Source organism: Thamnophis sirtalis, unplaced genomic scaffold, assembly GCF_051295495.1.
Source record: "Thamnophis sirtalis isolate CommonGarterSnake01/CBP01778 unplaced genomic scaffold, rThaSir2_p1.2 scaffold_4, whole genome shotgun sequence".
In the NCBI taxonomy this organism is placed as follows: Eukaryota; Metazoa; Chordata; class Lepidosauria; order Squamata; family Natricidae; genus Thamnophis; species Thamnophis sirtalis.
This window is the reverse complement of record NW_028261384.1, coordinates 68,237,481-68,263,577: the sequence shown is the minus strand read 5'-3', so window position 1 is coordinate 68,263,577 and position 26,097 is coordinate 68,237,481. Positions and strand designations below refer to the sequence as shown.

General features: G+C 45.5%; 1 protein-coding gene across 3 annotated transcripts in view; it reads right to left on the bottom strand.

Annotated features, from left to right (window-relative positions):
- The window catches only part of EEPD1 (endonuclease/exonuclease/phosphatase family domain containing 1), a 197,532-nt gene that overhangs the window by 10,509 nt on the left and 160,926 nt on the right, over positions 1-26,097 (bottom strand). Inside the window, exons 2-6 of one of the 3 annotated variants that reach the window (XM_087713081.1) lie at positions 23,202-23,253; positions 16,086-16,196; positions 10,091-10,225; positions 9,610-9,742; positions 6,387-6,751 (exon numbers count right to left, since the gene is read on the bottom strand). In XM_087713081.1, coding sequence (XP_087569207.1) covers positions 6,387-6,751; positions 9,610-9,742; positions 10,091-10,225; positions 16,086-16,196; positions 23,202-23,253 — 796 coding nt within the window. The remainder of the gene's footprint in view (positions 1-6,386; positions 6,752-9,609; positions 9,743-10,090; positions 10,226-16,085; positions 16,197-23,201; positions 23,254-26,097) is intronic. The other 2 variants (XM_087713082.1, XM_087713083.1) reach the window with 2 other exon arrangements.

The window sequence follows — 26,097 nt, the reverse complement described above, 5'->3', positions numbered from 1 at the left end:
CCCTTATGCCCCAAATCAGGCCATCCAGTCAAATTGCGCTGCAACAACGTCGGAGGCCGACCAAACATCAACTCATATGGGGAGAGTCTATGTTGTCGTCTGGGAGCACTCCGAATTGCATACAATGCAAGGGGCAAAGCATCGGGCCACTTCAAGTGTGTTTCCGCACAAATTTTGGTTATCTTTTCTTTTAAAGTCCTATTCATCCTTTCCACGGGAGAACCAGATTGTGGGTGGAAAGAAGAATGGAAACGCCATTTCACCCCTATAGCTTGTGCAATGGCTCGATTAATATGATGGACAAACTCCGGGCCATTGTCTGATGAAATAAAGGAGGGGTTGCCAAATCGAGGAATGATCTCCTTAAGTAAAACCTTTGCTACTTCCTGTGCCTTTTTCGTTCTAGTAGGGAACGCCTCTGGCCATCCCGTGTATAAATGCACAATAACTAGCATAGCCCGATAAAACCCACTTCGTGGCATATCAGTAAAGTCAATCATGACTGTGTCCATAGGATAGTAGGCAATAGGTATAGTTCCTGGTGGAAGGGAAGGACCCTGCCTAGGATTAACTCTAGCACACGTTTCACAGGAAGATGCGACTTTTACTGCCATCCCTGCTAACCCATCTATATAGTAATCCCTCATAAGAGCGGATTCCAAAGCTGTTTTCCCCATATGGGTGGTGTCATGAGCGGACCGAACCAATTGCCATGCCACTGTGGAAGGCACATATATTCTTCCATCCGGAAGAACGTACCAGCCCTTATCGATGACCGCCATCAAATCGTTGACTGCCTTATCACATTCAGCTAAAGAATAGGAGGGTTGGATGTCTACTGGTATAACCCCTAAATCCAAGGCCACATTAATATACATGTCTGGTAGAGGCTCATGACGCAATGCTGCAGCTCGTGCTTAAGCATCTGCTGCCCTGTTCCCTAAAACAATTCTATCATCACCTCGTTGATGGCCTCTACAATGCATAACTGCCACCTTTTTTGGTTTTTGGACAGCATCTATCAATCTCTGAATTAAATGGATATGTTGTATATATTTGCCAGCTGAATCCCTAAATCCCCTTTCCTTGTATACAGCACCATGAGCATGTAAAGTTAAAAAGGCGTATTTACTATCCGTCCATACATTCAAGCGTTCACCTTCAGCCCGTTCCAATGCCCGAATGAGGGCCCACAATTCTGCCACTTGCGCACTTTTTCCTGCTCCCAACGGCCCGCTTTCAATTACCCCCTCATCATCAACAATGGCATAGCCTGCAACTCTCATCCCCTGATGTATATAACTAGACCCATCGGTAAACCAGTTATAATCCACCTGAGGCAAAGGTATGTCAGTTAAATCGGGTCGTGTGGAATAAACGGTTTCCAACACTTGTACACAATCATGCTCCACCTCAGTTTCTGTGGGCAAGAGGGTAGCAGGATTTAATGAGGTAGAAACCACTAGATGAACCTGGGGGTTTTCGATCATCATGGCTTGGTATTTGATGAGTCGTTGGTTACTAATCCACAAATGGCCTTTCCGATCAAGAATTGCTTGAACAGAGTGTGGGGTGTGGACCTTGATGGGGCAGGAAAAAGTGAGTTTGTTACAATCTTGCAGCAATTCTGCGATGGCTGCTAAAGCTTTCAAACAATGCGGCCACCCTTGCGCCACAGCATCTAGCTGTTTTGACAGATATGCAACTGGTTGTTGCCACTGGCCGAGCTGCTGAGTCAACACCCCTAAAGCGACATTCTTTCGTGTATCCACATACAAATTGAAGGGCTTACTCAGATTTGGCAAGGCCAAGGCCGGAGCTCTTAACAGAGCTTCTTTAATTGCATCAAAGGCTTGATCCTGCTCCTTTGTCCAAAGGAAGGGGTCTGTCTTACTTCCCTTGGTAGACGAATAAAGTGGAGCTGCCATTAGCGCATAATTTGGAATCCAAATTCTACAAAAACCTGCCAAGCCTAGAAAGCCTCTCAATTGCCTCCTATCGGTTGGCCTCGCCAGATTAAGCAACGCTTGCTTTCTCTCCGGGCCTAGTGCTCTTTGCCCTTGCATTATGTCATAACCTAAATAACGGACTTTTTGTTGGACTAACTGAGCCTTACTTCTGGACGCCCGATATCCACAATCTAACAACAAACACAACATACGTCTCGTATTTTCCCAACAACCGTTCCGTGACTATCCAGTAACCAGCACATCATCCACATATTGTAAAACCGAATCTCCCTGTTGGAAGGGGATAACCACACACAGGCGAACCATTTCGGCTTGACACTGCAATAATTCATCAGGACAGGCTGGTAGGGAGAGAAGGTGACCGGCTGCTGCTGCTAGGACCTTGGTAAAGGTCCTGGGGGCTGATGCCAGACCAAAGGGAAGGGCCCTGTACTGGAAATGGTTCCCTTCATGTGAGAACCTGAGAAACTTACGATGCTCCGGGGCGATCCTGATGTGAAGGTATGCCTCTGTGAGGTCGATAGAGGCTAGGAAATTGCCCGGCCGGATGCCCTCCAGAATGGATTTTAGGGAGGCCATCTTAAATTTGCGGTATACCACCCTGGAATTTAGGAGCTTAAGGTCCAGTATGGCTCTCCATCCCCCTGAGCTTTTAGGAACCAAGAAGAGGTTCGAATAGAACCCGGTGCCCTCCTCCCCTTCTGGGACCTTTTCAATGGCCCTGATGTCAAGTAGATGTTTAATGGCCTTGGCCTTAAGGGCCCGCTTGGTCGGGTCCGTGGAGGGGGCGAAGGTGCGGAATCTGCTGGGGGGAAGAGAGCGAAACTCCAGGTGTAGCCCGAGCCTTACAGTCTGGAGTACACACTCATCCGATGTGATACGTTCCCAGGCATCCGCAAACAGGGAGAGGCGACCGCCAATGGGGGGATCCGGACCCGGATCACCTGAATCTGCGGAAGGGGTGACCGCCTCCCCCTCGAAAGGGCCGCTTGCCCTGCTGCTGGCCCCTGAATCTGTCCCTTTGGAACTGTCTATCCCCTTGCCTGTGGAATCTGGGGTTTTGGTACCTCTGATTCTGGTTGTCCCCGTCAGGTGGTCGGTATGAGCTCCTCCTGGGATATGGCACGTGGCGAAGTCCGAGCGTTTAGTTGTTGTTGGGAGAACCTTCCGCTTGTTCTTATCCTCCACGAGGAGAGGATCCAGCGCCGTCCCAAATAGCTTCTCCCCGGTGTAATCTGCCCCCGTTAGGTGCCACTTCATCCGGGATTCCGCCTGCCAGTGGCATAACCAGAGCAGGCGCCTAGAAGCAACTGAGGAAGACATAGCCCGAGAGGCATACTTTACCGCATCCAGCATGGCGTCTGCTGAGAACTGCATTGCCGCCAGCATCTTGGATATGTCCTGTAGCAGGCGCACCTCCGAGGCCGGGGTCCTGTCCCGCAGTTGTTCCAACCAAAGGACCATGGACCTGTTAAAGAAAGAAGCGGAGGCGGCCACCCTGATAGCCCAGGTGATGGCCTGGAACGTTTTGCGCAGGACAATGTCTGCCCTCTTGTCCTCAGGCTTGAGGCAGTTGGCAGTGTCTCCCGCGACCACTGATGAGGATGATGCCAGAGTGGCCACCGGGTTGTCCACCTCAGGTACCTGGAGAGTCTGGGCAAAGGTTTGATTAAGATTGTAAAACTTTCTCTCATTTCCCCCTGGGGTGGGGAAGGACCCTGGTTTTACCCACTGCAATTTAAGGACTTCCATGAACATCTCAGGCGTGGGAATCTCCTCCTTAGCCACGGGGGGCCTGTGGAAGGGTCCCTTTTTCTTTTTGCTCTTAATCCTTGCCAGATGACTCCGCTGCCGGTTTAGGATCTGGAGGGGGATCCAGATCGGCTGTGGCCGCTGCCTTGCGAAGTAAGGAGCTAAATAAGGATGGGGGGGAAAGCCCTGCTACGGTGGAATCATCCTCTACCTGGGGATCCTCGTCCTCTGAGAACCCCACATCTTTCAATTCTCCTTCCTCTAGATCAGAGGCCTCACTAGCCATGGAAGGGGAGGGAGACCTGGCTTCCTTGGCAGCTGATGTGCTGGGACGCTCTTGCTGGATCCTAGGAGAATCATGTGGGGCCCTGCTCCTGGAACTTTGAGGTTGCTGACCTAAGCTAGAAGCCATGACCTGGGCCAGAGCCCTGGCTAGCATGTCCTGGAAACCGCTGGTTAGGTCAGGCAGGGCAGGCTGTAGTTCTGGGGGCTGGGGATATTCCCTGGGATCAGGGGATAGGGGGGCCAAGCGAGGCCTGGTTGGGCTGGTGGTCCTGCGCCCAAAAGGATCCGCTCTGAAGTCTGCTGGGGGAGCCGGCGAAAGGGGAGGCGATAAGGAGCTATGCCCTCTAAGGGAGCCCCTTGGAGAGGCTGGAGATGCTGCCCGAGCATCCCCCCGGGCTGGAAGTCTGTGGGGGGAGCGAGACCTGGAGGGGGAAGGGCTGATGGTGGCCCTGAACTCCCTGGCCGAGGCCCTGGTGTTTCTGGCCTCCTTCCTGGGGGCAGCCTGTTTGGGGGCCCTGGTTTTATCTCTCCTCAGTGGGGATCTCCCCCTGGGAGCCGGGGAAACGCCTCTGGAGGTTCCCTCGCCCGGATCCGCACCCTCTGGGGCCTTGGGCCTGGTGCCCCTGCTTCTGGTCACCTCCGCCATTACTCACGGTTAGATGCTCACCACCTCCTCCTCCTATAGCTGGCTGCAAGGGCGGATTCTGTTCTCTGAGGCTGGATCCGCTCCTTAAATCCCTGCGCTGATCAGCAGTCTCTGTTGCCGGCAGGCTCAGGACTGGAATACCCCCCCGGATCACCGGCGGGGTAGAGCCTAGAAGAAGCCTCTTCCGGCTTCGCTGGAGCCTTCTGAGCGCTTTCGGCGTCCGTAGGGAAGCGCCGATCACGCACTCGCCCACGTGCTCCTAAGATGGCGATTGGTTCAAGATGGCAACTGCCGACCTGCGGACCGATCCTCCTGCTGCTGGGGATTGTAGGGATAGCTTCTGGAAGTCCCTGAACCTCGCAGGACCTCTTCTGCCTCCCTGGAGCCTCAAAGCCACCCTGGATCGCTCGTGCCAGTCGGAGGCTTCTTTTCCCCTTCTCACACGACCGGCAGGTCGCACGGGGTGCGTGCGCTCACGCTGGTTAGCAACGAAGCTTTTCCCCAGCGGCGCAGAGCACAGTGGAGGAGAGGTGAGAAAGGGACGAAGGTCTGTCGGATTTCTTTGTTGCTAGAGATCGCTGGTACCAATTTGAGGAAAAAAACACTCTAAGTCTTCGAAGAGAAGGGAGAGACGGAGTAGCACTCCTTTTCAGGCCGAGACTGAGGTTAATCTGGAAGAGTCGGAGGAGGTCAGTAGGTGTGGCTCCAAAAGATTAATACCTCAGTCTCCAATAGGCAAGAAGGCTTGGTTAATACCATATGTTACTCCTCCCACGCCTTCTCTTCGGAAACTTGATAGCATCCAAGAGGGGTGTTAGATGCCATTTTCCATTCATCTCCCTCTTTAATCCTGATACGTTAGTAAGCCTCCCTTAAATCCAGATTTGAAAAAATTCTCCCTTTGGCTAGGTGTGCTAGCATATCCTTCATGAGTGGGAGATGATATACATTTGCCATACTGATTGAATTTAAATTTCTAAAATCAACACAAGCATTTGAAGCAATCTTTTCTCTCTCTAAACAACACTGGGGCTGCAACTTTTGGTTGGGCTGGTTCAATGAAACCCCTTGCTAGATTTCTTTCAATGAATGCCCTCCGTTCTTCCAGCTCCCTTAGAGACATGCTATACATCTTGGGTTTAGGGAGTTTGGCTCTGGGTAGGATTTCTATCACACAGTCAGTGGAGCGGTGGGGTGGAAGCTCATCAGATGCTTTTTCGCTAAAAATCTCAGCCACATCCTTATATTCTTTGGGTATGCCCTGGGTTGGCATATTGTAAGCAGTCATTGCTGTTTCTAGATGCTCTGCCCCCTCAGTTTCTTTGTCTAGATTCTCAGGAAAAGTCACGTGCATCTGCACTCTTATTGTGCCTTGCTTCCAATTAATTTTGGGGTTCCATTTTTTCAGCCATGCAAGACACAGAACTAGTGGCCATTCCATGCCAGATGCCATTATAAATGTAAGCATTTCCTCATGGCTTCTGATGCCTATCTGTAGAGGCTCAGTGGCAAATGAAGCTGGCTCCCTCCCTGCTATTGACCCATCTAGTTGGCAAAAAGCTATGGGGCTTTTCAGATTCCTTAATATTAATCCTCAACTTCCTTACCAGGGTTGGACTGATCAAACAGCGGGCACACCCTGAGTCCAGTAAAGCTGAGATTTTCATCCCCCTGTCCCAGTTGGGGATAAATAGTCTCAGGGGCAAGGTAAGTGGTTTAATTGGTTTGCTTACCAGTGGTTCAGCCTCTGGATCGCTTCCAGATGAGTATGGTTCCTTCTGCTGCAAAGCCGGGGTTTCCTCCTCAAAGAAGGGAGGGGGTGGAAATTCTACGGCCTCCCTGCTCCTCAGGGCCATCTCTTTTCTGTGCTGGCCAGGTTTCGTAAGTTTCTCCCCCAATGGCTGATCTGGTTTTTTAGCCAGTGCCTGAGAATGGCATTCTGCAGCTCGGTGCCCCGCTTTTCCAGACTTGAAACAGAGTAAGGATTTCGGAGAAGGTGTTGTTTGCGGTTTAAAAGGTTCTTGTTTCCATTGGGGTGGGGATTTCTTCCACATTCGTCTTGCCCGATACTGATTTTTGGCCATGTTGATCTCTGCTTCTTCAACAATAAGATACCACTCATGTAGATGGGTTGGGGCACCTTGGGTCACACAAGCATTGTAGAGTTCATCATTCAGCCCATCCTTGAACCAGGTTACCAGGATATCGTCTGGCCAGTTCACATGACATGCCAGGTCTCGGAATTCTTCTGTATACTTTGCCACTGGCCGGCATCCCTGCTTCACAACTTTAATGCAGTCGCGTGCTTTGCAATCTGTGAGGGGGTCCTTGGACCCCTGGGAGGTAAGTTTGCCTCTGCACCCAAGGCAGAGCTGGGGCTGGCAAGAGTGTACTAGAAACACCTCCAGGTGCCAGGAAAGATGGAACAAGAGGCATATTCCAGCCCTCACAGGCTCAGCTGATCCACAGGACTGCAATTAAGGGGCCGAGTTGGCTCCAGGCCAAGCTCGCAGTAGCACTTTACCTACATTTCCAATCTCACTGTTATGCCAAGTCTTGCCGTGCATCCTCTCCATGCACAGGCGGCACCAAGGTCTGACCACTGGAGTCATGCTGGCAGGGAGGAAAGGGGCAGAGCCTTCATGAGGTGACCGGGGAGGGAAGGAGTCACCATGCTAAGCACCACCTCAGAGATCACTGCCCCTGTTTGTGAGGGTATATGTGGTTGGGCAGGTGCTCATGGGCTGTTCCTGGCCTGGAGGGTGGGGGGATAAGTTTTCTCCTCTAGTTTCATCACCCCTTCCTTGGCTGGGGGAGGGTTACAACTTCGACTCAGGCCTTCAATTTATGTGGGCTTCTGAATTGGGGTGGAATCGAAGTAGAACACCCTCTGTTTAGTTACTTTTTCCCCCCACAGTGTTTTATTTTCTGCCCTTGGGTCTAGGTTTGGGTGATTTAAACATATGTTGTGCTCTCCCACTCCATCTCACTATGTCTTTGCTTGCCTGTGACTGCTGCCAGATATCATTGGCCCCTGTGCATTTGCCATTTTCTGTGCTGGCCATGATCCCTTCACTTCAGGCTGCTAACAATCTTCACTAGGTCTTATTTTTTGGCTAGGACTTATGAATTAAGTGTACTTAAAATCAGGCTAGGGCTTATTTTCAGGATAGGGCTTGTTTTCAGGGAAACATGAGATATGCACATGCACCTCTCTGTTTCATGGTTTCTCTCAATATATATTTTTTCTGAGAAAAAAGGGGAAACAATCTGGGCACATTCTACAATCCCAGTACCTCCAAATTTATTGGATTTCAGTTCCCATAATCACATGCAAACATAGCACTCAAATTGGGGAAGGAATGTATGCAACAAAATGACAGTAAGGGAGAATGTTATAAAACATATAGTTATAGCAGTAAACTTTAATAGATGAAGGATAAGGTGCAAAACCAATGGGAAATCAGCTGCACAGTGGCTTTGCATTGTGGTACCATTTTTAACTAATTTGAATGAATTACAGGCAAATGTTTGGATAATTACAGAATGTAATGACTGTAAGTGTGTATGCATCTAATGAAGGTGGCAAATCACTGAACTCTGCACAGTATGCACAGCAACACCTGAAGCAAACCAACGCTTACTAAAAAGTAATACATAACCCTGAAAATACCCTTGGTGATGACTTTTGAAAACAACATCTACACATGCTTTTTTTTGGTCACTTATGCACAACTAATCTGGCATAACATTTTTTACATTCATGTTAGTAATTTTTAAACCGTTGGTTGCCTAATGTTTCATATTACACGCCCTCCTATGAAATTGGAGCATTCTGCCACTTGATTCTAAAATCAAATTGTTATTGGCATTTCAGTGGCCCTGAGACATTTTCATATGATGCCCAACATTTACACTTTAATATATATCTAATGCTGACTTCATTCTAAATGGGTTTCATTCTCAAAATAGGTTGCATGGTAGCTTTCTCACTATTTTTTTCATTTCTACATCCTACTGAATATTAATGTGATCTTGAGGGATTTTGCAGCCTAGATAGGTTCAACCAAATTACTGAAGAATGTCTTTATCCCTTACATACCACCCAACAACTGACCTATTTCATTCCTTTCAGAGAGACTAGCAGCCCCTTACTTTCATGTTACTAAAGATGCATAACTGAAGAAAACATTCATGGAAATTAATGATGACTAAGATTTACTCGGTTCTTAGATCAGACTAGAGATGATATTTTTTTACAAAAAACAAACCTCTATTTTGCATTATGATTGTCTGCATTATGATTGTAATCATGCAGTACCAGAATGTGTTCTGGTAAGCACATTTAGTAGAAGGCAATTTCCACTAAAAGCCACAACCTGATATACTGGTTTTAGAACAATCACTAATTTGTTATATAGACATTTCACATTTGTCCTGAAATTAGCTCTAAAATTAAGAAGAATGTGCCTTTCATAATTGATAGATGTGGTGCCTGCTCTGCATAGATGCTAGGCTTCTTCCCTCTCCCTCAATACATTTTTACAGATTGATCTTGACTCTAATTAGTTTATTATAATAATACATAGAGAGATACAGACACAGACACACAAAGTATGTATGTTTTTCAGAATATATAAACTCTTATTTTCTTAATTAAATCCATACCAAAGTCTATGGGTTCCATAAACCTAATCTCTTATTCTTCCAATATCTAAGCAGTGCAATGACTGACAACATACATTAATTTTTGATTACAAATCAAATATGCCAGTTAAGCCACTCAGTAAATAATGTTTTGACATTATTTAGTATTAGCTAAAAAAAGCTGACTTTTAAAAAGGAAATTGAAATCCAACACACCTGGAAGATGCCAGGCAAGGAAAGCCTGGTGAATACCAAAGGAGTGATGGCTCTTCTTCAGCATTATTTAACATTTTTATCATCTGGTCTTACCTTTAAGTGTTTCCTGTACAATATGTGCAAAGACTGCTAATTTATGACTATTTTGATTCTTCACAGAATTTTCCCCAGTAGATGGCAATGGCACTAAATGCAAGTTAACCAGTATTAAATCATTCATTCCAATCTAGGAACAAACATAGACAGCATTAAGAGATTTTCAAGGGTCTTTTTACAAATACATCACAAATGAAAGATCTCTCCTGATTGCTCACCACTGTGCTCATCAATACAATCATTTCTAATTTGCAGAGAGACACATTCTTTTTAATAGCCACAAACAGACCTCTGGTTTAGTTTGTATCTTTTGGAAAATACATTACTATCAATTTTTATTACAACATATCTAAGGCAAGACTATAAACCTAGGAGACAATGTTACCACTTTTAATTGCTCAATGAAACTATAAAAAGCATGCCTGTACCATTTCCGACTCTTTCTTGAAGTCTTCCATTTGGCAAAGTCAAGTCTTACCTTGAAATATGCAATGTAAGGGTGAGGATGGACTTGTTTCCCACTGCCATTTGTGTATGGGCCTTCAGAGAAAGTAGCTTCTTTCAGTTCTATCCCTGCAGTTGTGTCCCACAGGAAGCCAGAATATTCTACACACTGAAAACCAAAAAAGAAAAAATAGCTAAACCAAATAATTCATCATTAAAAATGGCTAAATTAATTCCAATCAGCCAGTCTAAGCACCATTACATTTGAATCCAATCTAAGTTGATGTTTTATATACCATATTTTTTGCACTATAAGACACTCCAAACCATAAGACGGACCTAGCTTTTGGGAAGGAAAAAAAAAATGTTCCTCTGCTTCCCAGCAATTTGCCTCCTTGCAGCAAATGGATTTGAGCTTTGAGCTTTGTGTGCCTCTAGTTAAAGTGATTGCCCTGGTTCCTGTCTTCCTGCCTTAATGGGATAATCCTTCCACAGGACCTTTCCTATCCTGGAGCTTAATTGTGTCAGGGGCAGAAAATAGGGAGTTCTGGTTTTGCTGCCATTGTTATCCAGAAGTGGTGGTGTCATATGGAACCTTGTCTGGAAGGAGAAGAATGTAAAGTGCTTCCAGATTACTCAGATTGGTCATGCAGCAGTGGAAACAAAGTTAAAACAACCAAGCTTTCAGAAAACTGTTGGGGCTGGTTGAAGTTTGCTTTGATGCAGAGATTACTGTCACTATTCACAAGCTGACCTGACTAAATGTGCATGCCCAAGATGGTGTCCTGTCGCATTTGAGGAGAGCTTCAGGGAGATGATTGTCCTTCTCGGGGCTTGCAGGGGGTACCCTATCCCATCATTGGGTTCAGATCCAGCTATGAGAACTTCCTGGGACCTTGGGGATACCCTTGAGCTGCGATTTCCTGCCTTGTAGCCGGAATGTCGTGAGTGAAATGGGGCGGTTGGTGGTGAAAGGAGAATGAAGAGCGCCGGCGGCTGCCAGCATGGGTGTGTTCAGCGGCAGCGGCAGGACATCCGGCCTGGGGTCTCTGCAGCTGCTGCTCCCCACACCGTGGTGTTATCCCGATAGCTCCCCCCTCCACCTTGCTTATGGGCGTGATAAATTGGATCAGCCAGGAGTGGCTGAGGCAGCTGGCATGGATATTGATGCCAGTGGAAGATGGCTTCGGTAGTTGGCATGGGCACGGTTGGAGTGGGGGGGGTCCTTCGTTGTGGCTCCCTCCAGTATCACCGCCGTTGCCTGGGCCACTGTACTGTGTCATTTGGCCCCTCCTTTTGTGACACTATGGACTGGGTCAACGGAGTGCGGCCCTGGCAATGGATATGAGTGCGGCTGACGTGGACGGAGCTTACCTGTTGGAGATGTTGAAGTTGGAGCAGCTGCTGCTGCCACCACTGTCCTCACCACCACCATTACTTCACCACCTCGCAATTTATCATCTGCTGTGATTTTGACATCTGGCTGTTACTCTTACATATTGTTCTTAACACTGACCATTGCTATGATGGACATAAACTTCCCGCTACCCCATTGAACACTGTCGGCTGCCCCCCCTCATGGACATGTCATCTCCCCGTTCCATCTCCCCGTGATGTCACCCTGTTTGGTTGATGCCACACTCTCCTCTATGTTATACTGCGACAGAACTTTATTCCCTTCGGGAACTCCCCCTTTCCCGGGGATGGCCTTCTTGCCTATCAAGACATTTCCTTAATGACGGATCTTGGGATCCAGAGACGTGGCATGCGAAGAAGAGACTTCTTAGGGGTTTCTTACAGGGTTTTTTTAAAATCAAATTTTAAGGGGGAGTGTGGGGGGGGGTGATTTAGATGGCTCAGGCAGGCTTGGGGGGGGGGGAGTCTGCCAGGGCACAGGCCAGAGCTAACTAATGGGCATGTGTCAGGAGTGCTGGGAAGGGTTGGGATTCTGGGGGAGACATTAAGCCATTCCATTGGGGGGTTCACCATCTCTACTGTTTGTGGGAGAGGCAGATATGGTGGGGGTCGAGGCCAAATTATGTTTGGGGGATGTGGTTTCACTGTTTAAGAGCAATCGCGCGTTCTGACCCTCATCACCCTTCTCACACCCCTGGGTGCTCAGGATTACAGGACCCTGGTCTCCGGCTGGTGTCGCTTAACACCAGGTCCATAATACATAAGGCTCCCCTCATTTACAACCTCATACAAGAGGGGAGAGCGGACCTGGCGTGCATTACGGAGACCTGGTTGGGCCATGAGGGGGATGTTCCCCTTAGTGAATTATGCCCACCAGGCTTCTGGGCGTTTCACCAGCTGAGAGCCCAGGGCAGGGGCGGGGGTGGCAGGGGTTATTAGGGAGGTCACTGTGCCTCAGATAGGCGGGTGTGAATTCCTTTTTGTGAAATGGGGCCTTGGAGTTCAGGTGGGCCTTTTTGTTACGTACCTGTCTCCCTGCTACATTTCATTGGCCCTGCCAGAGCTGTGTTAGCTGGATTGACGGTTGATTTCCCCAGGCTTATGATCCTGGGGGATATCAATCTGCCTTCCATTGGCGAAACATCCGAGTCAACTCGGGAGTTCATGGCTTCCATGACGGCTATGGACCTAACTCAGTTAATTAAAGACCCCACCCATAATGGGGGACACACGCTCGACCTGATTTTTGTCTCTGGGCAGTACATGAATGATCTCGATTTAGGGGATATTTCTATCCAACCCTTGTCATCGTTGGATCATTTCCTCATCAGGCTTGACTTCCATACTGCTACCCCTCACCGCAGGGAGGCAGAACCAACTAGATGGTTCCGCCCCAGACGCCTGATGGACCCTGAAAGGTTCCTGATGGAGCTTGGGACTTTTCCTGAATCCCTTGCTCACAACTCGACCACAGCCCTAGTGGAAGCCTGGGATAGGGCGGCCCCTGGGGCCTTGGATCGTGTTGTGCCTTCGCGGCCTCTGACCCGGTGTCGATCCTGGGTAGCTCCCTGGTTTAGATGAAACGGTGGAAAAGATGCCTAGAGAGTGGTTGGAGGGCCAGCCAGCCCGAATCTGATCGAACACTAGTAAGAATTCATATTAAGTCCTACTTAGTGGCGATAAAAGCGGCAACACGGCAACATTTTTCTGCTCTTATTGCATCCACAGATAACTGCCCAGCCGCCCTGTTTAGGGTGACCCGCTCCTTACTTAACCAAGGAACTGGGAAAGACCCCTTGCAGGGCAGGGCTGAAGAATTTGTTCAGTATCTACAGGATAAAATCGATCAGATCCGGATAGGATTGGACTCTGACTAGGTAGATTTGGGCGAGTCGACGGGGATGAATCTTGTGGAGACTATCTGGGATGAGTTTGACCCTGTGACCCCCGAGGGCATTATGGGGAGACTCAGTGCTGCCACTGAGCTGGACCCATGTCCCTCTTGATTAGTTTCGGCTTCCCGGGAGGTGGCATGAGGCTGGCTCCAGGCAATTACCAACGATTCATTCAGAGAGGGGTTCTTTCCCACTGCCTTGAAGGAGGCGGTGGTGAGGCCCCTCCTTAAGAAGCCTTCCCTGGACCTAGCTTCTTTAGCCAACTATTGTCCGGTCTCCAACCTTCGCTTTGTAGTGAAGGTTGTCGAGAATGTGGTAGCACATCAGCTCTCCCAGTACCTGGATGAAACTGTCTACCTGGATCCATTTCAGTCGGGTTTCAGGCCCAGGTACAGCTAGGAACAGCATTGGTCACGTTGGTTGATGATCTCTGGTGGGCTGGGACAGGGGCTACTCCTCTGTCCTGGTCCTATTAGACCTCTCGGCAACCATGGTATCCTACTGTGATGACTCGGGGGGGTGGGAGTGGGGGGCACCATTTTACGGTGGTTCTCCTACCTCTCGGATCAGTCGCAGTTCGTGTTGACTGGAGGGCAGGGATCGGCCCCAAGGCATGTCACTTGTGGGATGCCTAAGGGGTCGGTTCTCTCACTCCTCCTGTTCAACATATATATGAAACCACTGGGTGAGATCATCCGTGGTTTTGGGGTACGGTATCATCAATATGCTGATGATACCCAACTTTTCATCTCTACCCCAAACCACCCAAACGATGCCCTCGATGTGATGTCCTGATGCCTGGAGGCTGTGCGGATCTGGATGGGGAGGAACAGGCTCAAGCTCAATCCCTCCAAGAGTGAGTGGCTGTGGTTTCTGTCATCCCAATTTGTGCACCTTGTTCTATCTTTGATGATAGGGGGAGAAATTTTAGCCCCCTCAGAGAGGGCCCACAATCTGGGAGTTCTCCTGGATATGCGGCTTAGTTTAGAAGAACATCTGATGACCGTGAGCAGGGGGGGCCTTTTACCAGGTTCGCCTGGTACGTCAGTTGTGCCCCTTCCTGGATAGGGATGCTCTGTGCACAGTCACTCATGCCCTCGTCCTTTCTCGCCTGGACTACTGCAACACTCTCTACATGGGGCTGCTCATGAAGAGTACCCAGAGGCTTCAACTGGTCCAGAATGCAGCTGCGCAGGTTATCATGGGGGTACCGAGGTTCTCCCATAGATGCCCCTTTTAGGTGGCCTGCACTGGTTGTCAGTTGTTTTCCGGTTGCAATTCAAGGTACTACTTATGACGTTTAAAGTGCTCCATGGCTTAGGCCAAGGGTACCTGCCAGACCACCTACTGCCACCAGTAGCCTCCCACCATCCAGTGTGATCCCACAGAATTGGCCTCCTCAGGGTGTCGTCGGCCAGACAGTGTCGGCTAGCGACCCCCAGGGGGAGAGCTTTCTCTGTGGGAGCGCCTTCCCTCTGGAATGAGCTGCCCCCAGAGCTTTGCATAATCCCCGACCTCCGGTCCTTCTGACGTGCCCTAAAAAGTTGGTTTTTCCAGCAAGCCGGCCTGGCTTGAACAAAATAAAACAAATAATTGATTTAATTGTTAATTTTAATCTAATTTTTTAAAAAATTTTGTTAATATTAATTGGATTTGTTTTTGGATACTCTATCTAATTTCCTTTTTAACTTTTGTAATATATTTTTTTAAATGTTGTATGCCGCCCTGAGTCCTTTGGGAGAAGTGCGGCATATAAATTCAATAAACAAACAAACAAACAACAAACAGCAAATAGTTTGGTCAAGTTCAGTACAGCCTGATTTATTACAAACAGCTGATTGGCAGAACAGCCTCCCAGAATACCGCCAATCAGCTGTTCCGGGCTGTGGGGATTACCATCACCCATCACTGCCGCCACCTATCACCACTTCTGATCTTTTTCCCAGTCCCCAAAGCCATTTCCTTGTATGATTTCAGCCCCCCCGCACTTCCCCCCCTCCAGTGCGGAAAGGATCAAGGATACTCATACATGGCTTCCCTGACATGCTCCACCAGGACACCCAGCCGGCGGGTTTATAAGACGCACAGACGTTTCCACCCACTTTTGGGGAGGGGGAGTGCTTCTTATAGACCAAAAATATGGTAGGTTGAGTAAGTAGTTTTGTTTGTATGGTACTTAGAATCTGTTGATTGGCATGAAATATAAATACTATAAAGTAAATAATAATATAAATACAAGCATGCACTTGATGAGGGCTACTGAACAAAGAGTTGTAAATATGAATTTTGTTTGGACTGAGTTTGTATTGGTTAATTATAAAAATGATTACTTTTTAATTACAAAATGGAACATCTGTGATTCTTATTTTTGTTTTTTGTGTATGAATTCAGTATATAGATTACTACAAATCATTAGATTAGGATTTCAAGATCCAAAATAAAATACTTGCATGTAGACATAGCTAAAATGGAATTTTAAAAATCTCTAGAGCCTGGCCATAGAATTTTCTGAAATCAATTATGGTGTATTGGAAAGGAAATTATGAAACATCACTTGAAAGTATCAAGATAATGCTATCCTTAGTTCAAATAAAACTACAGAAGGTAAAAAAAAACACCTCTTTTCCAGTACTTCAAAAATCTGTAAAAATAATTTTCTGGGTAGGTAAATGCAAAACTTAATAAAAACTCCACAATTTTTGATTTGCACCAGACTACCTTCTCGGGGTGCCCTGAGAGCTTCTCTGAAATGCTTCCCTTCCAACATCCTCGAGAGCCCTTCCATTTGCGGATGTTTGGCAGAGTTGGCTGATTTAATTCCATGCAAAACTGTAAAAAGTTGGATGGGAAGAGAGGAAGTTCATTATACTGGAGCATTTCTAGGTCACTCTTAAATTCCATAGGGAAAAGTTAAGGAACAACCATTTATTTCTTTCAATGAAATATTTTTAAAGAATTGCATTTTTTAATATTATTACTCAAATGTTAATTTGTATACCCAAAGAAAAGAAATTATGAAACAGTTATATTAAAGATGATTTAGGACTAGATACTTTGATGATTAAGCAGGCCAGAGGTGGGTTCCTACCAGTTCGCACCTATTCGGTAAAACTGGTTCGTCAAATCTACCAAACTGGTTAGAAGAGGTTCCACCAGTGGACCCGGAAAGCAGGCCACACCTACAAAGAGGTTCCAAAATTTTTTTGAAACCCACCACTGGTCCTTGGATATGATTATTCTACACTATCCTGCTCATATTTATAAAACTCAGTGCCTCTGTGAAAGGTAAGGATGACTACTGCGTTTGTGGTGCAATCAGAACATTGCGTGTGTTGAAGTTGTTTTAACACAAACGAAAGATGCCTTTTATAAAACAAGTTTACATCATATTCTTATGCATGCCAGTGCTGTGTGTGAGGTAATTTAAGGTGGTGCTGACAAGCATCGTCAGCATCTTCATATCCGGTCACATGGGTGGCAAGCCACTCCCATCCAGTCACATGGGCAGCAAGCCACTCCCACAAAGGAGGCCACACCCACAGAGTAGGTTCGAACAATTTTTGAAACCCACCACTGAAGCAGGCCCATCATTTTCAAATTGGTACACATAAATAGTTATTCAGCATCCATGAACCAAAAAGAGCAATTAATTAGTTAATTAAGGTGGCAGAAAGGCTTTGGGTAATTCCCCTTTTATTCAGTAGGACTATAACAAATACAGAGATTTGAGCGATTGTTGCTGGAGTTTGCTGTTATCTATAATTACAATCCCTATAGTCCCGGTTGCCATCATTAAGCAAGGACCTTGCAGTGTTAAGCAATGATTTCACATGACTTTGGCTTGCTGCAATGCTGTAATTGTAAGTCACGGATCAATCATTTCTGTAACTTTTAAATGATCACTGAACTAATGGTGGTAATCCAAAAATGACCTGTAGATTTCAAGAAATCCATGCAGCCTTGGAATTGCTGAAATGGCAAAACTGATCACTTTGATTGGGAAAAAAAAACATAAGTACTTTTGTTTCCACATGGAGACCACTTCTGAACTTCATGCTTAATGTGGAAAAGAATGAAACTCTGATTTTAGGTTTTACAGATTATACTGATAGATCTTTATAGAAATGGCTTTTTCATACTATTATGGAAAAGCAAAAAGCTGTGATTTGATGTTAATGCCTTATTTTACTATAACAGAGTTGGAAGTCATTACCGTATTTTTCAGAGTATAAGACACACCTTTTTCCCTCAAAAGAGGCTGAAAATCTGGGTGCATCTTATACACTGAATAAAGCATTTTTTGCCTCACAAAACCCTGCCCCTTCACCAAAATGGCTGTGCAGAGCTCTAGGAAGCTTTTAGAGAGCTCCTGGGGGCTGGGGAGGACAGACATTTTACTCCCCCCAGCCCCCAGGAGCACTCTAAGCTTCCTAAAGGCTAGCCATGCCCCCCTTTTTATGAAAAATGGGCCTGTTTTTAGGATGTTTTGCTTGTTCCCCCCCCCCCAGGAGCACTCTGCAAGCTTCCTAAAGGCTATTCGTGCCTTTGGGGGGGTGGGAACGGGCTCATTTTCACAAAAAACGGGCCATTTTGGGGAGATTTGCAGAGTGCAAAACCTTTTTTTTAAAAAAATTTCCTCTTCAAACTCTTGGTGCGTTTTATACTCTGGTGTGTCTTATACTCCGAAAAATACGGTACTTCTTTTTCTTTCTTTTTCTTATCTTTCCTCACTTCCCTCCCCCCCCCACTGTTTTTCTATTTACTTTGTATTTTGTATTTTATAAATTAATAAATGGGAAGAAAAGAAATTCATGCACCCTGCTTTATAGGACTAGTTTGCCATCCTTCTTTACACCTTTACATCTTCTTATGCCACAGTCAGTGCTATTTTGCCTATAATGTTATTAAAAGCTTAAAAAACATTATAGGCTATTTTGCCTATAATGTTATTAAAAGCTTAAACAGAAGAAACATTCACTAAAACCTCCAGCAAATTATTAAACATTTCCTAAAACAACAGTCACAAGTTTGCAATTTATATTGCAGTCACAGTTAATAGGAACATGTTGTCACAAGGCTTAAATTTAAGCACTAAATTAAAAATGGGCAACTGAAAGGTTGTGTAAGGATACAGTTTTATCAGGTCAGCTTGGTTTAATTAATTTCAATTTGTTTCCATTTAGTAAACTAGCAAATTGCGCAAACTGAGGACTGTGTGTACTAATACAGTATGTTTTGGCTGGATTGTTTAACAATTAATCTTAGCTAGACAAAATAAGCAAGCCAAATGAATTACACAAGAACCTGATGTAAACATCTACAGTGTTTGCAAACTCTGAAGTTTCATTATGTCCTATGGGTTTTAGAATTTCTTACAAAACAAGGAAAGAAACAGAACTATTTGGATTTCTTCTCTCAAACATAAATTAGGAATGATTCTGGAGTTATTCCAAGGTATCCAAATTAGGGATTTCATTTGAATGTTAAACAACAGAATTGTTAATATATGATTCAGTAAGGCAACATAAATTTAGCATCAATTGTCTCTTTCTTGCAAAATGGTAAGGTTGCTTAACACAAATTACAACATTCCTGATATGCAGATTAAATAATAACTTCAGTATTCAAGAGAATGGCAAAGACACCAATTAAGTTTTCAGTTCTATACATATTTATCCTTAGATAATCAGGCCCTATTTCACTTCTGGCTTTAGAGGTTAAAATTAAGATCTCAAATCATAATCAGAAAACAATTAATGGTTATAAAAATATTAAGCACTAAGTCAGGGGTGTCAAACTCAAGGACCCGGGCCGGATTCAGCCCACAGCGTGCTTAGATCTGGCCGATCTAAGGGGCTGCCCTGGAAACAGTGACCGTACAGCCAGCAGTGCCTCTGCCAGCAAAAACAGAGATGGGGAGGGCGTGTGTGGCTTCCTCAAGCTGTTTTCACTGGCAGAGGGCTGCAGGAGGCCATTGTGGCTGAAAATAAAACTTGTGAGGGTCGCATGTGCTGCCTTAAGCTGCATTTTTACGGGCAGATTGCTAGCAAAACAAGCTACTATCAAAAGTGGCATTTGATCACAAGGCAATGAGGCATTGAGAAATATTTCCCCTTTTGCATTTGAGCATCCAAGAAGGGACAGGAAAGGAGAAAAGGAAAGAGGAAGGAAAAAGGAAAAGGAAAGAGGGGAAAAGGAAGGAAGGAAAAAGAAGGAAACAGGGGAAGGAAGAAGAAAGGAGAATGAAGAGGGAAGGAAAAATAAGAAAAGGGGAAAAAGGAAGGAAGAAGGGAGGGGATTATAATGAGTGGAAGGGATCTCCCATTATCGCCTTGTCTCCATCTTCTGACTTTCCTGGTGGTCTCCCATCCTATTTCCGAGGTTGCTTTGATACAAAGCCAGGTCTTCTTGCGTGGAGAGGGAGTGGGCCTCCCTCTGACCCATTCACTTTGCCCTCCTGTACACACTATGAGCAACCTGGCGAAGGAAAGCAAGAACAGCAGGAGCAACCTTGAGGAGGAGGTAAACACAGCTGGGCACCCCCTTGAGGAAGTGGGGCTGGGATGGGCTGAGCTGTGGGGTCCTGGTGCCCCAGTAGCTGAAGATTGTACTGAGAACTTGCCCTCTGCTGCCTAGGGCTCTGGGCAACCTGTGTCACCATCTGGGGGCCATCTGGGGACAGCGAGGCTCCTCTGGAGGAAAAGAGTTTGGTGTTCTCCCTAGTCTTGCATTCCTCTGCTGGAAACAATGACTCCCCGCAGCCCCGCCACTGGTGCCCCTGACATGAGTGATGTCAAGCTAGCCATGCTCACACTGGCCACACACCCCGACTCCTGCAAGGTCGAATACAACCCTGATGTGGCCCTCAATGAAATCGAGTTTGACACCCCTGCACTAAGTTTTTTCAAGATGATCATGACAGGGTTAGTAGATTAATATTTAATGCTACTTTTTAAGTAACAGATGCTCCTAAACACTCTGGGTACTATTTATAGAAAATGCAGAAACCTCTATATAACTACAACATTAACACTTGTTGCCAGAAGTACTTAGTTCAGTCTAGCAAGCACATCAGATATAGCTGTGCAATCACACTCTGCCATTGCCACTATTTCAAAAGTACAATGCATTCCAGTTTAGTCAGTTTTGGTTAGGATTTGTGAACTAAACTGACTAAACTCCAGTCCATATATGACCAAGCAATCAAAAGCATTAATTTTAAGAAATTTTTTTAGAAGGGAGCAATACTGTGAAAAATCTGCTTTTAATACCTGATGATGAGAACAATTCTGGGGTTGATCACAGCAGTTATTTAAAGCAGAAGAGGTAACTTGTTCTTGGTGGAAGCCATTTTCACAATTTCTTGGGAGTCTGAAAGTGTAGTGGTTGTATAAACATGCAAGGCCAAAAGACCTCTTTTCAGGCGATTTGAGAGGAAGATAATTAGATTAGATTAACAGAGTTGGAAGAGATCTTGTCCAACTATCTAGTCCAACCCCCTGCCCAAGCAGGAGACCCTACACCAGGGGTGAAATGCTCTGAAGTCTGCTACTGGTTTGCTTTGCACGCACATGCTCTAATCGTCGGAACTATCAGTTCCCCAAAATCGCTAGTAAAAAATGCTACTGGGCAAACGAATTGTTGCACAATCAGCTATGCGACAATTAACTGTGCTGCATGATAAACTGGGTGGCACAGCTGATCGCCAGAATTACCGGTTCGCCTGAACTGGTAGCATTTTTTTTTTTTACTATAGGTTTGGGCAAATCGGTTTGAACCAGTAGCATTTCATCCCTGCCCTACACCATTTTTGACAGTCCAGTCTCTTCTTGAAAGCTTCCAGTGATGAAACTCTCACAACTTCTGAAGGCAACCTCTGTTCCGTTAGTTGATTGCTCTCACTGTCAGAAAATTTCTCCTTATTTCCAGGTTGAAACTTTCCTTGATCAGTTTTCATCCATTATTACTCGTCTGGCCTTCAGGTGTTTTGTGTTTGTGTTTGTGTTTGTATGCATCTATTTTAAAAACAACAATTGGTGCATTATTCAAATAGGTTTATAATACTAGAGATGTATTTTTCTCAACTTCTAAGATCAGGAAACAATGCTTTTTAGTTGTCAGCAGCTGTGAATGGATTTTGAGGATTGAATAAAAAACAACAACCAACTAAATCGTACAAGTAATAAAGACCAAATATTGCATAGGAAAACACAGTCTCAGTCTGCTTTGAATACCATGCAAATTAAATTCTGATAAAGCAAATTATTACTCTTTTAAAACAAATGCATTGAAACCAGAGGTGGAGTTGAATTTCCAAGAATGTCACAAATCTTCCTTCCTGTATGGAATAATGCTTAACTGAAAAGTCCAAAGAAATCTAGTTACTATGACAATAAAGTCAGAGATTATGAATCAGTTCCCTTTTCCTCTTTATTTCTGCATGCATAGGTTATGCCCATTTTATAGATGTTAATAATATCTGTCATGAGCACTGCATTACTGCCACCTTTGCAGTTTAAGCCAAGCCAAAGCAGGGATTCTATTTGTAATTCAGGAGCATTCTTTTTTCCTTAACAGCCATCTCATGAGCAGCTGCTGGACAGTGAGACTAATACTGAATTAACAAAAATAAAAATAAGTTTAATCATGATATAATGTTGATCCTGCTGATACGTATTGGGAAGTTGACTGGATTGGGAAGGAATCACTGTCAATGCATTTGCTCTCAAGACTTTAAATATTCAACTCAATCTATCTATTTAGTGCCAGATATGGAAGAAAAGGTATACTGAAAAAGCAAAGCAACAAAATGAAAGAATTACATTTTTCTACCCTCCCATAAAAAGGCCCGACAAGATGGCTTGGTTTGGTTTAATGCCCTTGTTTTTCACAAGGCAGAAAAACCAAGGGGCTATTAGAAAAGTCAAAGAATTAAAAACAACAATTTTCCATGCATTTTTAACCTCCATCTAGTGTTTTTTCTGCACTTTTGCCTGGGTCATATTTCAAATTGCTTTAAAGTTCATCTTTGGATGTGGGTTTCCTGCATACAAGTAGTTCCCAATCTATGACCACAATTGGGACCATCACTAAAGTAATGTGGTTACCAAGTGAGCTGGGTCTGGTTTTACACGTTTTTTTGCCATGGTCATTAAGCAAACCTATTCTTCCTCATTGACTCTGCGTATCAGAAGCTCCCTAAGAAAATCTTAAATGGTGATCATGTGATTGCAGAATGCTGCAACCTTCATAAATACATACCAATTCCCAAGTGCCTGGATTCTGATCACATGACTTCAGGATCGTGTGACGGCTATAAGTGCTTACAACTATAACAACTAGTCATAAGTCACTTTTTTCATAACTTTGAACGATAATTAAACAAATCAGCATAAATTGAGGACAATATATGTCACAATTTTAATGCAACCGATCCCCTTCAGAAACCTCCAAAAGCTATTCCAAATTGTTATTTTAATGTGCTATTAAAAAGAAATTATGAAATGAAGAATGGAAAGAAATTATGTTTAATGCTATTAAAATGAATATGCAATTAAAATGAAATTAATTTTGTTTTTATTATGGTTTGGCTTTGGAGAGGAAGGAAGTTCCAAATGTGCCACTGAATGGCGAAATGTAGTCCTCACTTCAAATCTCCATCTAATTAGATTGTGAATGCAACAAAGAAAATAGTCTTTGGGTAACTGGGTGTACACATTCACATTATGTAATCTGAAATATAAGTATATGCTTATAAGACATCAGTAGCAGTAAATAGAAACAGAAATACTAACAGAAGAGTTTGTGCTACTCTATATAAAGAGTAAAAGATACCTTCTCAAGTGCATCTCTATCAATCAACTCCTGCACAGCCAAAAGTTTGATGCTAGAAAAGGAGAAAAGAAAAAAAATATCAATCACATCAATATTGTTGTGAAAGCATGAAAACATCACTTTGCCATCACTTTCATAAGCTTTACTTCAGTAGGTCTACATCTGAACAAGCAGTTATAGAAATGCATTCTCACCTTGGCTTGCAGGGGAATTTACTGCAAAATGAGTGTGTTACTTAAGGGGATCTAGAAGATATTTGTATGGTATACCTGAAGCAGATAAAACTTTCATCAATTTTTATTTTTGCCTGACTATGGTAACTGCTGAAATTAAATTCAGAATGTAAAAGCAAGTCACATTACTCAGCTTTTAGGTTATCTCATCTCCAGATCTGTTGCCTTACAATTCCTATAATCTCCCTTTAACATGGTCCTAATTGAAAGGGAGTTCCCTGAATGCTAAAATTAGAAAAAATCCATACAGAACTCGCCAAGTAGCCTTTCAGTTGTTGATAAGAGTAAACCATATACTTTTGGGAAGCTTAGAAGCAAGAAATGAAAATAGTAAATGATAACCCATTATTTCTTGGGTACATCATAACTGTATCATTTTCAGATATATATTCTATGTTACAGCAAATTTTATTTACATACCCCAAATCCATTAAACTGATAATTTTTAAATAAAAAGAAATATAAGATGTTTATCTCCACATATTTTAATAATTGGAATTAGGATTAGGATTAGGATTTATTTCATTTATATGCCGCCCTTTTCCCTGAAGGGGACTCAGGGCGGCTCACAACTCAGTCAAGGGAAAGGAGGTACAAACAGGGGATAAAAGACAAACAAACAATACACAATTTAAAAACACACAACAACCATACCATTCGAGAAGGGGAGGGCAGAAGCTCTTTAGCCCCAGGCCTGCCGGAATAGCCAGGTTTTAAGGGCTTTGTGGAAGGCCTGGAGGGTGGTGAGGGTTCGAATCTCCATGGGGAGTTCATTCCAGAGGGTCGGAGCAGCCACAGAGAAGGCTCTCCTCCGGGTAGTCGCCAGTCGGCATTGGCCGGAGGATGGAATTCGGAGGAGGCCTAATCTGTGGGATCTAATCGGTCTATTGGAGGTAATTGGCAGCAGGCGGTCTCTCAAGTACCCAGGTCCAATACCATGAAGGGCTTTATAAGTGACAACTAGCGCCTTGAAGCGTATCCGAAGACCAATAGGCAGCCAGTGCAGCTCGCGGAGGATAGGTGTTACGTGGGTGAACCGAGGTGAACCCATGATCACTCGCACGGCTGCATTCTGGACAAGCTGAAGTCTCCGAATGCTCTTCAAGGGCTGCCCCATGTAGAGCACGTTGCAGTAGTCCAGTCTAGAGGTCACAAGGGCATGAGTGACTGTTGTGAGGGTCTCCCGGTTCAGGTAGGGATGCAACTGGCGCACCAGGCGAACCTGGGCAAATGCCCCCCTGGTCACAGCCGACAGATGGTGTTCAAAAGTCAGCTGTGGGTCCAGGAGGACTCCCAAATTGCGAACCCTGTCTGAGGGGCGTACTGTTTGACCCCCCAGCCTGAGAGATGGAAAACTTGGCCAATTAGTAGGAGGGAAACACACCAGCCACTCAGTCTTATCCGGATTGAGTACAAGCTTGTTAACCCCCATCCAGACCCTAACAGCCTCGAAGCACTGGCACATCACGTCAACCGTTTCACTGAGTTGGCACGGGGCGGACAGATACAACTTTGTATCGTCCGCATATTGATGGTATTTTACCCCATGCCGTCAAATGATCTCACGCACCGGCTTCATGTAGATATTAAACAGGAGGGGGGAGAGGACCGAACCCTGCGGCACCCCGTAGTTCAGGGGCCTAGGGGTTGATCTCTGCCCTCCAACCAACACCGACTGCGACCTGTCCGAGAGGTAAGAGGAGAACCACCGTAGGACAGTGCCTCCCACCCCCACCTCCCGCAGTCATCGCAGAAGGATACCATGGTCGATGGTATCGAAGGCTGCTGAGAGGTCAAGGAGCACTAGGATGGAGGCATGACCTCCATCCCTGGCTCTCCAGAGATCATTGATCAGTGCGACCAAAGCGGTTTCCGTGCTGTAGCCAGGCCTAAATCCCGACTGGAAGGGATCTAGATAATCGGTTTCCTCCACGGACCGCCGGAGCTGAAAGGCCACCACTTTCTCAACAACCTTCCCCACGAAGGGGAGGTTGGAGACTGGACGATAGTTGTTTAAAATGGCTGGATCCAAAGATGGCTTCTTCAGGAGGGGTCTCACCATCGCCGCCTTTAAAGCGGGGGGAAAGAACCCCTCCCGAAGAGAGGCAGTAACAACCGCCTGGATCCAGCCCCGTGTCACCTCCCTGCTGTTAGCAACTAGCCAGGAGGGGCACGGGTCCAGCACACATGTGGAGGCACTTACGGCTCCCATGGCCTTGTCCACGTCTTCAGGGGTAACAGCTTGAAAATCAATCCAGTGATGTCCATCCAGATTCTCCCCTGGTGCCTCGGCTGGTTCTGCGCAATTGGAGTCCAGGTCCGTCCGAAGCTGAGCAACTTTATCCGCGAGGAATTGGACGTAGTCCTCAGCTCTGCCTTGCAAAGGGTCGCCCGTATCCCTCCTGTTTAGGAGGGAACGGGTTATCCTGAACAAGGCGGCTGGGTGCGACTCAGCGGAAGCAATCAGAGAGGCAATGTGTGTTCTTTTGGTCGTCCTAATTGCCCGGAGGTAGGCTCTGATGCTGGATGTTAAAAGCGCTCAGTCTGACTCAGACTTACTGGATCTCCATCGTTGCTCTAGGCGTCTCTTACGGTGCTTCATCTCCTGGAGTTCCTCAGTAAACCAAGGGGCCCTCCTGGATCCACTGCCTCGGATCGGCCGT